At 51.6% G+C, this 15,000-nt stretch overlaps 1 protein-coding gene across 2 annotated transcripts in view; it reads right to left on the bottom strand.

Annotated features, from left to right (window-relative positions):
- The window catches only part of LOC125447004 (neuronal-specific septin-3), a 53,754-nt gene that overhangs the window by 3,946 nt on the left and 34,808 nt on the right, over positions 1-15,000 (bottom strand). For both annotated transcript variants that reach the window (XM_059640574.1, XM_059640573.1), the window contains exons 4-8: positions 14,944-15,000; positions 14,189-14,326; positions 10,664-10,781; positions 6,112-6,207; positions 4,955-5,051 (exon numbers count right to left, since the gene is read on the bottom strand). The exon at positions 14,944-15,000 is cut by the window's right edge and continues 25 nt beyond it. In XM_059640574.1, the coding sequence (XP_059496557.1) occupies positions 4,955-5,051; positions 6,112-6,207; positions 10,664-10,781; positions 14,189-14,326; positions 14,944-15,000 (506 nt within the window). The remainder of the gene's footprint in view (positions 1-4,954; positions 5,052-6,111; positions 6,208-10,663; positions 10,782-14,188; positions 14,327-14,943) is intronic.

Here is a 15,000-nt window from a genome sequence, read left to right as displayed (position 1 = left end):
ACGAACTGGGCTGGTTTAGGGATGCAGTAGGGGGGAAGGGGAGATTTTGAAACTGGTGAAGTCCACATTGATACCATTAGGCTGCAGGGTTCCCAGGCGGAATATGAGTTGCTGTTCCTGCAACCTTCGGGTGGCATCATTGTGGCACTGCAGGAGGCCCATGATGGACATGTCATCTAGAGAATGGGAGGGGGAGTGGAAATGGTTTGCGACTGGGAGGTGCAGTTGTTTGTTGCGAACTGAGCGGAGGTGTTCTGCAAAGCGGTCCCCAAGCCTCCGCTTGGTTTCGCCAATGTAGAGGAAGCCACACCGGGTACAGTGGATGCAGTATACCACATTGGCAGATGTGCAGGTGAACCTCTGCTTAATGTGGAATGTCATCTTGGGGCCTGGGATAGGGGTGAGGGAGGAGGTGTGGGGGCAAGTGTAGCATTTCCTGCGGTTGCAGGGAAAGGTGCCGGGTGTGGTGGGGTTGGAGGGCAGTGTGGAGCGAACAAGGGAGTCACGGAGAGAGTGGTCTCTCCGGAAAGCAGACAAGGGTGGGGATGGGAAAATGTCTTGGGTGGTGGGGTCGGATTGTAGATAGTGGAAGTGTCAGAGGATGATGCGTTGTATCTGGAGGTTGGTAGGGTGGTGTGTGAGAACGAGGGGGATCCTCTTTCGGTGGTTGTGGCGTGGGCGGGGTGTGAGGGATGTGTAGCGGGAATGCGGGAGACGCGGTCAAGGGTGTTCTCGACCACTGTGGGGGGAAAGTTGCGGCCCTTGAAGAACTTGGACATCTGGGATGTGCGGGAGTGGAATGCCTCATCGTGGGAGCATATGCGGTGGAGGAATTGGGAATGGGGGGATGGAATTTTTGCAGGAGGGTGGGTGAGAGGAGGTGTATTCTAGGTAGCTGTGGGAGTCGGTGGGCTTGAAATGGATATCAGTTACAAGCTGGTTGCTTGAGATGGAGACTGAGAGGTCCAGGAAGGTGAGGGATGTGCTGGAGATGGCCCAGGTGAACTGAAGGTTGGGGTGGAAGGTGTTGGTGAAGTGGATGAACTGTTCGAGCTCCTCTGGGGAGCAAGAGACGGCGCCGATACAGTCATCAATGTAACGGAGGAAGAGGTGGGGTTTGGGGCCTGTGTAGGTGCGGAAGAGGGACTGTTCCACGTAACCTACAAAGAGGCAGGCATAGCTGGGGCCCATGCGGGTGCCCATGGCCATCCCCTTAGTCTGTAGGAAGTGGGAGGAGTCAAAAGAGAAGTTGTTGAGGGTGAGGACGAGTTCAGCTAGGCGGATGAGAGTGTCGGTGGAGGGGGACTGGTCGGGCCTGTCCTCCTGGACACCACCCCCAGGCCTCCTACCCTCCCTCGACCTCTTCATTTCCAACTGCCGTCGAGACATTAACCGCCTCAACCTCTCCACCCCTCTCACCCACTCCAACCTCTCCCCCGCAGAACCGGCAGACAAGGGTGGCGCAGTGGTAGTATGGCGCACTGACCTCTACATCGCCGAGGCCAGACGCCAATTCTCCGACACCACCTCCTACCGCCCCCTCGATCATGACCCCACACCCGAGCACCAAACCATCATCTCCAACACCATTCACGACCTCATCACCTCAGGGGACCTCCCACCCACAGCCTCCAACCTCATTGTTCCCCAACCCCGCACGGCCCGTTTCTATCTCCTTCCCAAAATCCACAAACCTGCCTGCCCTGGTCGACCCATCGTCTCAGCCTGCTCCTGCCCCACCGAACTCATCTCCACCTATCTGGACTCCATTTTCTCCCCTTTGGTCCAGGAACTCCCCACCTACGTCCGTGACACCACCCACGCCCTCCAACTCCTCCAGGACTTCCAATTCCCTGGCCCCCAACACCTCATATTCACCATGGACGTCCAGTCCCTATACACCTGCATTCCGCATGCAGATGGCCTCAAGTCCCTCCGCTTCTTCCTATCCCGCAGGCCTGACCAGTCCCCCTCCACCGACACTCTCATCCGCCTAGCTGAGCTCATCCTCACCCTCAACAACTTCTCTTTTGACTCCTCCCACTTCCTACAGACTAAGGGGGTGGCCATGGGCACCCGCATGGGCCCCAGCTATGCCTGCCTCTTTGTAGGTTACGTGGAACAGTCCCTCTTCCGCACCTACACAGGCCCCAAACCCCACCTCTTCCTCCGTTACATTGATGACTGTATCGGCGCCGCCTCTTGCTCCCCAGAGGAGCTCGAACAGTTCATCCACTTCACCAACACCTTCCACCCCAACCTTCAGTTCACCTGGGCCACCTCCAGCACATCCCTCACCTTCCTGGATCTCTCAGTCTCCATCTCAGGCAACCAGCTTGTAACTGATGTCCATTTCAAGCCCACCAACTCCCACAGCTACCTAGAATACACCTCCTCCCACCCACCCTCCTGCAAAAATTTCATCCCCTATTCCCAATTCCTCCGCCTCCGCTGCATCTGCTCCCACGATGAGGCATTCCACTCCCGCACATCCCAGATGTCCAAGTTCTTCAAGGACCGCAACTTTCCCCCCACAGTGATCGAGAACGCCCTTGACCGCGTCTCCCGTATTTCCTGCAACACATCCCTCACACCCCCCCCACCCCACAACCGCCCAAAGAGGATCCCCCTCGTTCTCACACACCACCCTACCAACCTCCGGATACAACGCATCATCCTCCAACACTTTCGCCATTTACAATCCGACCCCACCACCCAAGACATTTTTCCATCCCCACCCCTGTCTGCTTTCCGGAGAGACCACTCTCTCCGTGACTCCCTTGTTCGCTCCACACTGCCCTCCAACCCCACCACACTCGGCACCTTCCCCTGCAACCGCAGGAAATGCTACACTTGCCCCCACACCTCCTCCCTCACCCCTATCCCAGGCCCCAAGATGACATTCCACATTAAGCAGAGGTTCACCTGCACATCTGCCAATGTGGTATACTGCATCCACTGTACCCGGTGTGGCTTCCTCTACATTGGCGAAACCAAGCGGAGGCTTGGGGACCGCTTTGCAGAACACCTCCGCTCAGTTCGCAACAAACAACTGCACCTCCCAGTCGCAAACCATTTCCACTCCCCCTCCCATTCTCTAGACGACATGTCCATCATGGGCCTCCTGCAGTGCCTCAATGATGCCACCCGAAGGTTGCAGGAACAGCAACTCATATTCCGCCTGGGAACCCTGCAGCCTAATGGTATCAATGTGGACTTCACCAGTTTCAAAATCTCCCCTTCCCCTACTGCATCCCTAAACCAGCCCAGTTCGTCCCCTCCCCCCACTGCACCACACAACCAGCCCAGCTCTTCCCCCCCACCCACTGCATCCCAAAACCAGTCCAACCTGTCTCTGCCTCCCTAACCGGTTCTTCCTCTCACCCATCCCTTCCTCCCACCCCAAGCCGCACCCCCATCTCCCTACTAACCTCATCCCACCTCCTTGACCTGTCCGTCTTCCCTGGACTGACCTATCCCCTCCCTACCTCCCCACCTATACTCTCTCCACCTATCTTCTTTACTCTCCATCTTCGGTCCGCCTCCCCCTCTCTCCCTATTTATTCCAGTTCCCTCACCCCATCCCCCTCTCTGATGAAGGGTCTAGGCCCGAAACGTCAGCTTTTGTGCTCCTGAGATGCTGCTTGGCCTGCTGTGTTCATCCAGCCTCACATTTTATTATCAGGGCATAGGTTTAAGTTGGGAAGGGAACCAAGGGGTAACTTTTTTCACACAGAGGGTGGTGTGTGTATGGACTGAGTTACCAGAGGAAGTGGTGGAGGCCGGTTCAATTACAGCATTTAAAAGGCATCTAGATGGGTACATGAATAGGAAGGGTTCAGAGGGATGTGGGCCAAATGCTGGCAAATGGAACACGATTAATTTAGGATATCTGGTCGGCATGGATGAGTTGGACCGAAGGGCCAGTTTCCGTGCTGCATATCTTTATGGCTCTAAGTCCTGAGGAATGAGAACAGCAGAATAAACTGTGTGTTCATTCATCCCAATGAAGGCTTTGAATCTGACTTCCCGTATTAGTGTTGCGTGTCTGACTAAGTCACTCCCCTCCACTACCTTCAAGAGACAGTAAATGTGAAAGGTCTAATATATTGTAAAGACCACTACCATCAATTTAAAATCTGTTTTATATCCAGGGTGTTGCAGAGATTAGAGATAATGGGAACTGCAGATGTTGGAGAATCCAAGATAACAAAGTGTGGGGCTGGATGAACACAGCAGGCCAAGCAGCATCTCAGGAGCAGGAAATCTTTTGTGGTCCTGAGATGGTGCCTGGCCTACTGTGTTCATCCAGCTCCACACTTTGTTATGTTGCAGAGATTGATCTGTTGAGTAACTTGGGGAACAGGTTAATGAAACCAAGCATTCAGACATTTGCAACTCAAATCAAGAATGGCTTGTCCCTCTGGAAATTTATTATCCATCTCAACTCACTGAAAATCTGTCGTGTATGAGGAACTTCTGTTCCAAGTTAGACTGGTGAAGCTGAGGTTTTTTTTCTTTGGGAAAGAGAAGGCTGAGAGCGGATTCGAACGAGGAGGAATTTGGAAAGAGTAGATGGAGAGAAGCTGTTTCCTTTGGAGGGTGTATTGAAGGCATAGATCGAAGGTGATTGTTAGCAGAAACAACTGCGATGCGAGCAGTAGCAATTCCGTTTGTGGTGAGTCATTATGATCCAGAGAACAGAGGACCTGGTTCGTCCAAAGATGTGCAGCCAAAGTAGGTTGGCCATGGGACGTGCAGGGTTACAGGGACAGAGTGGGAAGGGCCTGGCGGGGGGATGGAGAGAGAGAGAGAGAGAGAGAGAGAGAGAGAGAGAGAGAGGTTTGTGGATGTTGCAGAGTTGGGCAGACACCATTGAAGTGAATCCCTCTGACGTACTTACAGCTCGCAGCAGAGTTGTGAAAACACAACAATCTCAAGCCACATGACTCACCCTCAATGATGCCCCAGGGGGTTTTTCTTCCCAACACTCTCTTCCCATTGATTTGATACTCCATGTCACTGCCGACAATGGCGAACGGCATGGTTTCCTATGGGAAAACCCGTACTTCAGTGAACCAGAACGAAGCTCATTACCCCACTCACCAGCATCATACCCTCCTAACTCATCCGCAGCTTTGCTAGCTCCTCACGCACACCACCCCCTCGCCAGCCCCTCACACACACACCCCCTCGCCAACCTCTCCCCCTTGCCAGCCCCTCACACACACCCCCTCGCCAACCTCTCCTCCTTGACAGCCCCTCCCCTCGCCAGCCCCTCACGCACACCCCCTCTTGCCAACCTCTCCTCCTTGCCAGCCCCTCCCCTTGCCAGCCCCTCACGCACACCCCAACTCACCAGCCCCTCCGTTCCCCTCCCCGCCCTTCACCATCCCTGCCCCTCGCCTCCCCACCCCTGGCCCTCCCTGCACCTCACTCCCCCTCCCCCATCCCTGCCCTTCACTCCCCTTGCCTCTCCCCTCACACCCCCATTCGCTCCCCTCACTCCACCTCCCCTCTCCACCCCTGCCCCTCACTCCCCCTCCCCCACACCCCCACCCGCTCCCCTCACTCCACCTCCCCCACACATCACTCCCCCTCCCCCATCCCTGCCCTTCACTCCCCTTGCCTCTCCCCTCGCACCCCTATTCGCTCCCCTCACTCCACCTCCCCTCTCCACCCCTCACTCCCCCTCCCCTCACACCCCCACCTGCTCCCCTCACTCCACCTCCCCCGCACCTCCCCCGCCCCTCACTCCCCCTCACTCCCCCTCCCCTCCCTCTCACACCCCCTCCCGCCCCTCACTCCCCCTCCCCTCCCCACCCCTGCCCCTCACTCCCCACCCCTGCCCCTCACCCCCCTCACCCCCCTCCCCTGCCCCTCACCCCCCTCCCCTGCCCCTCACTCCTCCCCTGCCCCTCACTCCCCACCCATGCCCCTCACCCCCCTCCCCTCCCCACCCCTGCCCCTCACTCCTCCCCTGCCCCTCACCCCTCCCCTGCCCCTCACTCCTCCCGTGCCCCTCACTCCCCCGTCCCTCGCAGCGCGGGATCTGCTGACAATGCCCCACCTCCACGCACTCACACACACCTCCAACTGGATCCCACTCACCCTGATCTTGTCATTTTCCACCTTGTCTTCCATGTCCTCATCGAACTCTCTCTGTGGGTAGAACTCAATTCCATTGCTCTCCAGCTCCTTCCGCACCTGACACGTCAAAACCAAGAGATTGTAAAAAGCACATTTTATAGCCAGTCCCTATCGATCTTGCGGAATCACAGACAGATGCTCAGTCAGGAACGAAGCCACAAATAAAGAAAAGTGGGTCAGGCTAAACGATATTCTTCAAAATTGACATTTACCCTTATTTGCAAAATCAGATGGAGACCATTCAGCCCATCATGTCTGTTCCAGCTCTCTGGAAGAGGAAAATTGACGTTTTGGATCAGTTCCCACTCCTCTGATGCTGCCTGGCCTGCCGTGCTCCTGAAGCTCCCCACTGTGTTATCTCAGGCTCCAGCATCTGCAGTCCTTACTATCTCTGCACCAGCTCTCTGTTTGAGCCATGCATCCAGTCAAACTCTCTCGCCTTCCCCCAGTCATTCTTCCTTCACAGATTAGAGTTTAATTACCTTTAAATTGCTTTGATTAGACCCACCTCCACCACACTCTCAGGGAGTGTCTCCCAGATCTAATCACATTTCACCTTCTTTTTCCCATCACTCTAAATCAGTGCGCTCTCATTCTCAATCCTTTTGTGAGCAAGAATGGCTTTTCCCCATCTACATTGTCCACGCCCTCCTCTCAGCGCTTTATTTTACTTCATGGAAAACCGTCCAAACTTTTCCAATCAATCCTTATTAGTGAAAATCCTCATTGTTTGAACCATAGATAATGGGAACTGCAGATGCTGGAGAATCCAAGATAACAAAGTGTGGAGCTGGATGAACACAGCAGGTCAAGCAGCATCTCAGGAGCACAAAAGCTGACGTTTCGGGCCTAGACCCTTCATCAGGAAAGCTGAACGGTTTAGGCCCGAAACATCAGCTTTTGTGCTCCTGAGATGCTGCTTGGCCTGCTGTGTTCATCCAGCCTCACATTTTGCTGCTTGGCCTGCTGTGTTCATCGAGCCCCACACTTTGTTATCATTGTTTGAACCATTCTTGGATTCAAGTTGGCGCTGACACAGGAAGGGTCTTTGTGAGCTCTCTACAACAGATCTCATTCTTACATTTCTTATAACTATTCCACACTTTTACCCCTCAATTCTGTTAAAGTTACTAACAATGCTATCTTAAAACTTTTTTGCAGGTCTGCAGATTCTGAGAACGTCCAGAATTAGACTTGTGAATTGACCTCTCAAATTTCAAATCTAATGTTGACCTCGCTCTTTGCGCACTTTGTCACCGTAACATTGTACAGAGCGAGGAATACAATCAGCCTCAGATCTATGTGTGGTATGATCTGCCTGTACTGCACACTAAGCAGAAGTTTTCACCTAATGTAGGTACACATGACAAAGTAAACTCAAACTAATTCAAATCTCATCTGCACCTCTCCAACGCCTTCAAACCCTTCTCAAAGTGTGGCACTACTATGGTCTAGACCAGACCCCCTCAAAATATTATGGTAGACTAGACCCTAACTTTTTCTTTTTTTAAAGGTCGATTTGGAGTGCTGTGTTCCAGATGCAATTGGCCAGACTACTCAATATTAAGCAAAACACAATTTATTCGAATACTCAACTTAAAATATGAACTAAAGAAAACGGAATTTAGAATAACTTAACTATCGGAAAATTTAACTGTGGAATAGATACAGTACCATTACTAATTAACTGTTCCAATATGGTAAGATCCCAAGAACACACCCCTTGGCAAAAAGCTAAATTCAGACTCAAATTCTGACAAGCAGTTCTCAAATTCAGGAGGGAAAATAAAACATCAAGAATTATTTCAGAGGAAGCAGCAACTAGGAACCATTCACTGAAGCTCCCAACTCTACTGAGACCTTAAACAGTTTCTGACTGTGAAAACCAGAAAAAACCCAGGGATAATGGGAACTGCAGATGCCGGAGAATCCGAGATAACAAGGTGCAGAGCTGGATGAACACAGCAGGCCAAGCAGCATCTTAGGAGCAGGAAGGCTGATGTTTCGGGCCTAGGCCCTTCTTCAGAAATGATTTGCTAAATTTCTTCAACTGAGAGCTGGACCCACTTGTGGTTGAGGTAGGGGTTACCTTGCACATGAGATCAGCACATTGTGATATTAATAAAGGCCAGAACAGTCTCTTGCATGGACAATTTTTGATTATTTGAGAGGCAGAGAGGAAGTTTTCAAGAAACAAAGCACACCCAATGGCAGATATAAGGCTGATGTTTTGGGCCTAGACCCTTCATCAGAAATGGGGGAGAGGAAGGGGAATCTGAAATACTTCATCCACCCCCCTTGACCTGTCCATCCTCCCTGGACTGACCTACCTCCTCCCTAACTCTCCACCTACACTCACCTTTACTGGCTCTATTCCCGCCTCTTTGACCGGTCTGTCTCCTCTCTACCTATCTTCTCCTCTATCCATCTTCTATCTACCTCCCCCTCTCTCCCCATTTATTTCAGAAGCCCCTTCCCCTCCCCCATTTCTGATGAAGGGTCTAGGCCTGAAACGTCAGCTTTCCTGCTCCTAAGATGCTGCTTGGTGTTCATCCGGCTCTACAACTTGTTAAACAGAACCAGGAGACCTGGTCTGTGAGAGCTGGCCACTCCCCTTCCATTATTCAAACCTTTCAAATGAAAGCTAAAGACTGAAGTTATCTATTTCAGCTGTGTTCAGTAGCTACTTCAAGCTGCTGACTTTACAACCTCTCTTAAAAAAAACCAGGACAAAATACCCTTTTTAAAGTGACATCATCTTCACAGCACAGAGAACTGGGCACGATAGTCCTGCTGAGGTTTAACTAATGTATTATACAGGGTCATCAATAACTTCCCTGCTCTCATATTGAACATACCTATTTAAAAGGCCCAGAGTTCTTTATCAAACACTCCCTCAGCCTGCCCTGCCACCTTCATTGAGCTGTACACAAATAGACAGGTTCCCTCTGTTCCTGACCCCCTTTTTAGAATAGTGCCCTTTATTGTATATTGCGTTGCCATTGTCTTGTTACCAATAAACTACCTGGCATTCTCTCCACACTGAATTTCATTTCTCACCTGTCCGCCTATTCCATCAACTTGCTCATGTCTTAGACTGATTTTCACACCAGAATCAATGATCTTCTTGTAAAACGGGCTAAGGATATTATTAAGCTGGAGAGGCTTCAGATGAGATGCTGGGAATGAAGCGTTTGGGTTATAAGCAGAGGCTGGGACACTTCACCAGAGTGTCGGAGATTGAGAGGTAAATACCAGGTGGGTAAACACAACAGCGCTTGCATCGGAGGCTGCACTGATGATGGTGCCCAGCAGGGTCATGAAACGTCTGCTGGAAAAACAATGAGCCAGCTCGGCGAAGTCAACTGACCACAACATCCACAAGCCGAGCTACAAATCTAGTCTAAAATCTTACTGAGAGGTGGACTTGTAGGGGTTTATAAAATCATGAAGGGTTTAGACAAGGGGAATGGCAGGTATCTTTTCCTTAGGGTGGGGGATTTCAAGACTAAGGGGCATATTTTTAAGGTGAGAGGAGAAAGATTTGAAAAGAACATGATGGGCAACCTTTTATTTTACGCAGAGCACAGTTTACGTGGAATGAACTTACAGAGGAAGTGGTGGGTGTAGGTAGTCACAATTCTTAAATGTCATATGGATAAGTGAATAGGAAAGGTTTGGAGGGATATGGGCCAAGCACAGGCAGGTGGGACTAGTTTAGTTTGGGATTATGGTCAGCATGGACTGGTTGGGCTGAAGGGTCTGTTTCTGTGCTGTATGACTCAATGACTATGACTCCCCAAGTGTTACTTTTACCACTACAGGTTCACGGGTTTGGTTAAAATTCCTGTGTGCAACATTTTAACACAATCCCTAGCTCGTTTATTGGAAATATAATTAAACAAACTCTCAATGCAGAAGTGTTAAGCCATGTGCTAAAAACAAGAGATGATTATTCTGCGATTATTAACGCCTGGGTCTGGGAAGGACGTTGGTAGATGGTGCAGTGATACAAAACAGAAGGTTCTGGAAACGCTCAGCTGGTTAGTTAGCCTCAGCAGAGCGGGAGACAGAGCTCACGTTTCAGGTTAGAGACTTTACATTCAAGCTGGAAGAAGTCAGGTTTGAAACAAATGGAAAGGCAGGAAAATGGGAAGTCTGGAAGGGAAGCTCTGTAATGGACAGGTTAAAGGACCAAAGGGGTAATCACACAAGAGCCAAAGTCGTCACGGTAACGGGAGAGGTAAAGAAATTGTAGACAGTAGTAGAGGAGGAGGAAAAGGTCACGGCAGTATCATTAATAGCGATCTAAAGTAAACGGGGGCCATGGATCTAAACTTTTGAACTCAATGTTGAATCCGAAATATTTATTCAAATGACAATCTCTGCTCCTGAGCTTAGTATGTAGCGTTTTATGGATTTCTTTTCGAAGCAAGCACCTCAGTCCCTGCGAAAGGCCTTGCCACTCCACGTTGGCATCAACAGGCAGAGGCAGGGGTAGGGAGTCACTCACCCTCAGTTTAAAGTCATGCCTCTCCTCCAGGGTCATCGTGTCTGCTTTCGCAATGACGGGAATGATGTTCATTATTTTTCCAAGCCGCTTCATAAACTCGACATCCAGGGGGCGCAATCTGCAGAGAGAGGTACATAAGTCAGGTGCCTGTGGGGGTGCAGAGCAGGCTGGTGGGGTGGGGGACAGTGGGCTGGGGGGGGTAGTGATGGGATGGGGAGATCAGGCTGGGGGGGGCAGTGGTAGGATGGGGGAGATCAGGCTGTTGGAGTGGGGGCAGCAGGCTTGGGGGGCCAGTGATGGGATGGGGGAGATCAGGCTGGTGGGGTGGGGGACACTAGGCTGGGTGGCCAGTGATGGGATGGGAGAGATCAGGTTAGTGGGGTGGGGGACAGCAGGCTGGGGGGGCAGTGGTGGGATGAGGGAGATCAGGTTAGTGGGGTGGGGGACAGCAGGCTGGGGGGAGTAGTGATGGGATGGGGGAGATCAGGCTGGTGGGGTGCGGGACAGCAGGCTCGGGGGGGCAGTGGTAGGATGGGGGAGATCTGGCTGGTGGGGTGGGGGACAGCTGGCTGGGGGGGCAGTGGTGGGATGGGGGAGATCAGGCTGGTGGGGTGGGGGACAGCTGGCTGGGGGGGCAGTGGTGGGATGGGGGAGATCTGGCTGGTGGGGTGGGGGACAGCAGGCTGGGGGGGCAGTGGTGGGATGAGGGAGATCAGGCTGGCGGGGTGTTGGGATGGGTGGGGGACAGCAGGCTGGGGGGGCAGTGTTGGGGTGGGGTGGATGGGAGACAGCAGGCTAGGGGGGCAGTGGTGGGGGAGAGCTGGCTCGTGGGGGGCAGGTGGGGGAGAGCAGGCTGGGAAGGAGTGGAGTGGGGGTGAGCAGGCTGGTAGGTGGTTCGGGTGGGGGTGAGCATGCTGGGCTGGGGAGGTGGTGGTGGTCAGGTCATGTTTAAGGTAAACATTTCCTGTGCGGACCTTAATCTGAAGGCCTTGACAGGAATTCCCTGACGGCCTGAATCCCCACATTGGAAACTCCCCCCCACCCCAGTTGCTGGGAGAAATTTATTTTTGTCCCGTTGGTTACTGAGGTCAGCCACCCTGGCCTAGACATGGGCACCTCGGTCCCCATCAACCTTCTCTTCTTTGACTTCTACCATTTGAGTTGGGAGTCAGCACAAGGCAAGTTGCTTAGCCTTTCTCCACCTCCTCCTGTCACCTTCCCTCGCTCCCCCCACCCCCACCCCCTCCCCCATTCATCTTCCAATCCCACTGCATCTTTCCACTAGGCCTTAGGTCTCCCTTCATCCTGGTAGTGCCACTCCATCACTCGTCTCACCACATTCCTCCCCTCTCTGTCTGAAACGTACATGGGTGGCACGGTGGCTCAGTGGTCAGCACTGCTGCCTCACAGCGCCAAGGGCCCAGGTTCTCCGGGTGCTCCAGTCTCTTTCCACTGTCCAAACTCGGGCAGGTTAGGTGGATTGGCCATCACTACAGTGTGGAAGCAGGCCACTCAGCCCATCAAGAGAGAACATGGACCTTCTGAATGGATCCACACAACCCCTACCCTGTCCCTGTAATTCTGCATCTCCCACTCAGCCTGCACATGTTTGCTCTAGCTTGAAGGAAGTGTTGAACTGAAATACCCTCAGGTCACAAAGTAATCTGGAGAAACACAAGCAATTTTTCCCTAGTATCTCTCGTGGGGGGAGAAAGGCAACAGCAGAATTGATTGTAGAGTGACAGAACAGGTTGCATTGGCTGGATGGCCAATGCTCCTAAAGTGTCCTAAGCAATAAACACTCCTCAATGGGCATCATTAACACACATGATTACCTCACTGTTAGTGGGAGTTGCTGTGTACAAGCTGGCTGCCTCAAAACAGCAGTGACTGCACTTGTTTCAGAGACAGTAGGAACTGCAGATGCTGGAGAATCCAAGATAACAAGGTGTACAGCTGGATGAACACAGCAGGCCGAGGTCTAGACCCGAAACGTCAGCTTTCCAGGTTCTCTGATGTTTCTTGGCCTGCTGTGTTCATCCAGCTGTACACCTTGTTATCTTTATACAAATGCAAATCGTTTTAACCAAACAAAACTGTGGTTGCTGTGACAGTGAGGGTATGGGCTCAGCCTGACGCTCTGTGACCTTAGTTAAAATCTGTGAGCGTTGTTACCATTGAATGATTAATTACAGGCAATTAATATCAACCTGCCTGCTTTAAACTGTGAGGGCAATATCCAGTAGGAGGGAGGGATTTCGCCACAGGCCAGACAGGACAGTAAATAGAGATAATGGGAACTGCAGATGCTGGAGAATCCAAGATAATAAAATGTGAGGCTGGATGAACACAGCAGGCCAAGCAGCATCTCAGGAGCACAAAAGCTGACGTTTCGGGCCTAGACCCTTCATCAGAGAGGATAGTAAATAGTCCCCTCTGCAAGTAGCAAAGCAAATTGGCTCTTATGTAGGACCCTGTGCTAACTCCAAGAGTACGAATGGCTCATGAATAAAAAGTTATTACGATGTGACCTTGATTCTGTCATAAGCAACATCTCAGCCTTGAGCTCTTCCAAGGGTTTGCCACCACAAAAACAGCCTGGCCACTAGGACATGCCGCATGATGCCCCCCGCCCCCGTCAGGGCTAAATCGGACCATCCAGAACTGTCAGGTTCACTGCCTGTTGAAGGCAGGATGCAGGAGATGAGCTCACCTTCTTCTCCAAAGCCCCAGTCTCTACAATGGTGAGGTTACCAGCCCACACAGGCCATTCAGCCCAGTGAGACCACACAGACCCTCTGAAGCGCATCCCATCCAGACCCACACATCCTGTGACTTCATTTAAATATAAGATCATCGCAAACTCTTACCTTGGACAATTTACCCATTCTGTGGTGAAACTGTTGGTGAGAGAGAGGGAGAGGGAGAGAGAAAGAGAAAGAGAGAGAGAGAGAGAGAGAGAGGGAGAGAGAGATGGAGAGACAGAGAGAGGGGTGCGCAGAAAGGGTAGCAGTTGTCCATATGTAGGCTAAATAAAAACTGAAAGAACTGTGGGCACTGCAAATCAGGAACATAAACAGAAGTTGCTGGAAAAGCTCCTAAAGTGGAAAAGCTCAGCTGGTCTGGCAGCAACTGTGAAGAAAACAATCAGGATTAATGTTTCGGTTTCAGTGATGTTCTGAGCAAGGGTCATTGGACTGAAACGTTAACTCTGATTTATTTTCTTCACAGATGCTGCCAGACCTGCTGAGCTTTTCCAGCAACTTCTTCTTTTGTTCCACATGTAGGCTGTTCGGCTCAATGAGTCTGCTGCACCATTCAATGGCTGGTCTGGCAAGCCTCAACTTCACTTTCCTGCCTTCTCTACATTATCTTCTCTTCCCTTTACTGATCGAAGATCTGTCTCAGACTTCAATATACCTCAAGACCCAGCCTAAATTCTACAGATTCACTCCCTGAGGAAAGAGGAAGGAGAAAACTCCTGCTTTTCTCTGCTCAGAACATTCTGGAATGGTTGATACGTACGAGTGGCCGGTGGGTGAGATGAAGTACAAGCAGCAATGCACCCGGGTGTCTGGAATCCGCTTCTTTCGCGCAATGTTAGCCTCTTCCTTCAGGAACTTCTCATATTGTTCGCTGATGTACTTCTCAATGGGCTCCCAACTACAACAGACCAGGGACACATGAGAAGCTGCAGCCCAGAGAACAGAACAGAACACACCCACCCCCTGACCCGACCTTACACTCAGGGAGGGGTACTCTGTCCATTTACCTGATTCTTCCACCGCAACAAACCTTCATGCTTCGAACAGAGGGGCTCACTGAGGCCAAGACTTTAGCTACAATATCAGCGAAGAACTTCAGATGATGACGTTAAAGATTTTCATCTTTGTGTCCCACTTGTAAGAACGAGGATATTAGTCACCGGGGAGGGAGTCACTCTGGGAATAACAGGAGCTGTACCCGGGAGGGAGTCACTGTCGGAATAATGGGAGCTGTACCTGGGAGGGAGTCACAGGAAAACGTAGACATCAATGTGAAAATATTCCTGTTTTACACTACAGTGTTTTCTCCTGGTGGTCTGCATTTGTCAAACCGATATTCCCAGAGGTGCCAGCCATTTCGATGAAGATGATTATCTCACACCCAGCCTCAGACCACCCACCGTCCCCCTCTGTAGCTGTCCTGAACCTTTCAGATCAATCACATTGTTGAGTGAAGAAGCAGCAGGGAAAGCTGACAGTGAGTGCCCACTAGTTCAGACTGTGCCAGTTACATACCAGTTGTTATTGTTGATTTGGTCTCCGAATCCAGGAGTGTCGATAACTGTCAACTTC

Source organism: Stegostoma tigrinum, chromosome 38, assembly GCF_030684315.1.
Source record: "Stegostoma tigrinum isolate sSteTig4 chromosome 38, sSteTig4.hap1, whole genome shotgun sequence".
Lineage (NCBI taxonomy): Eukaryota > Metazoa > Chordata > Chondrichthyes > Orectolobiformes > Stegostomatidae > Stegostoma > Stegostoma tigrinum.
The sequence above is the reverse complement of the archived record's forward strand: the minus strand, read 5'-3'. Positions and strand labels throughout refer to the sequence as shown.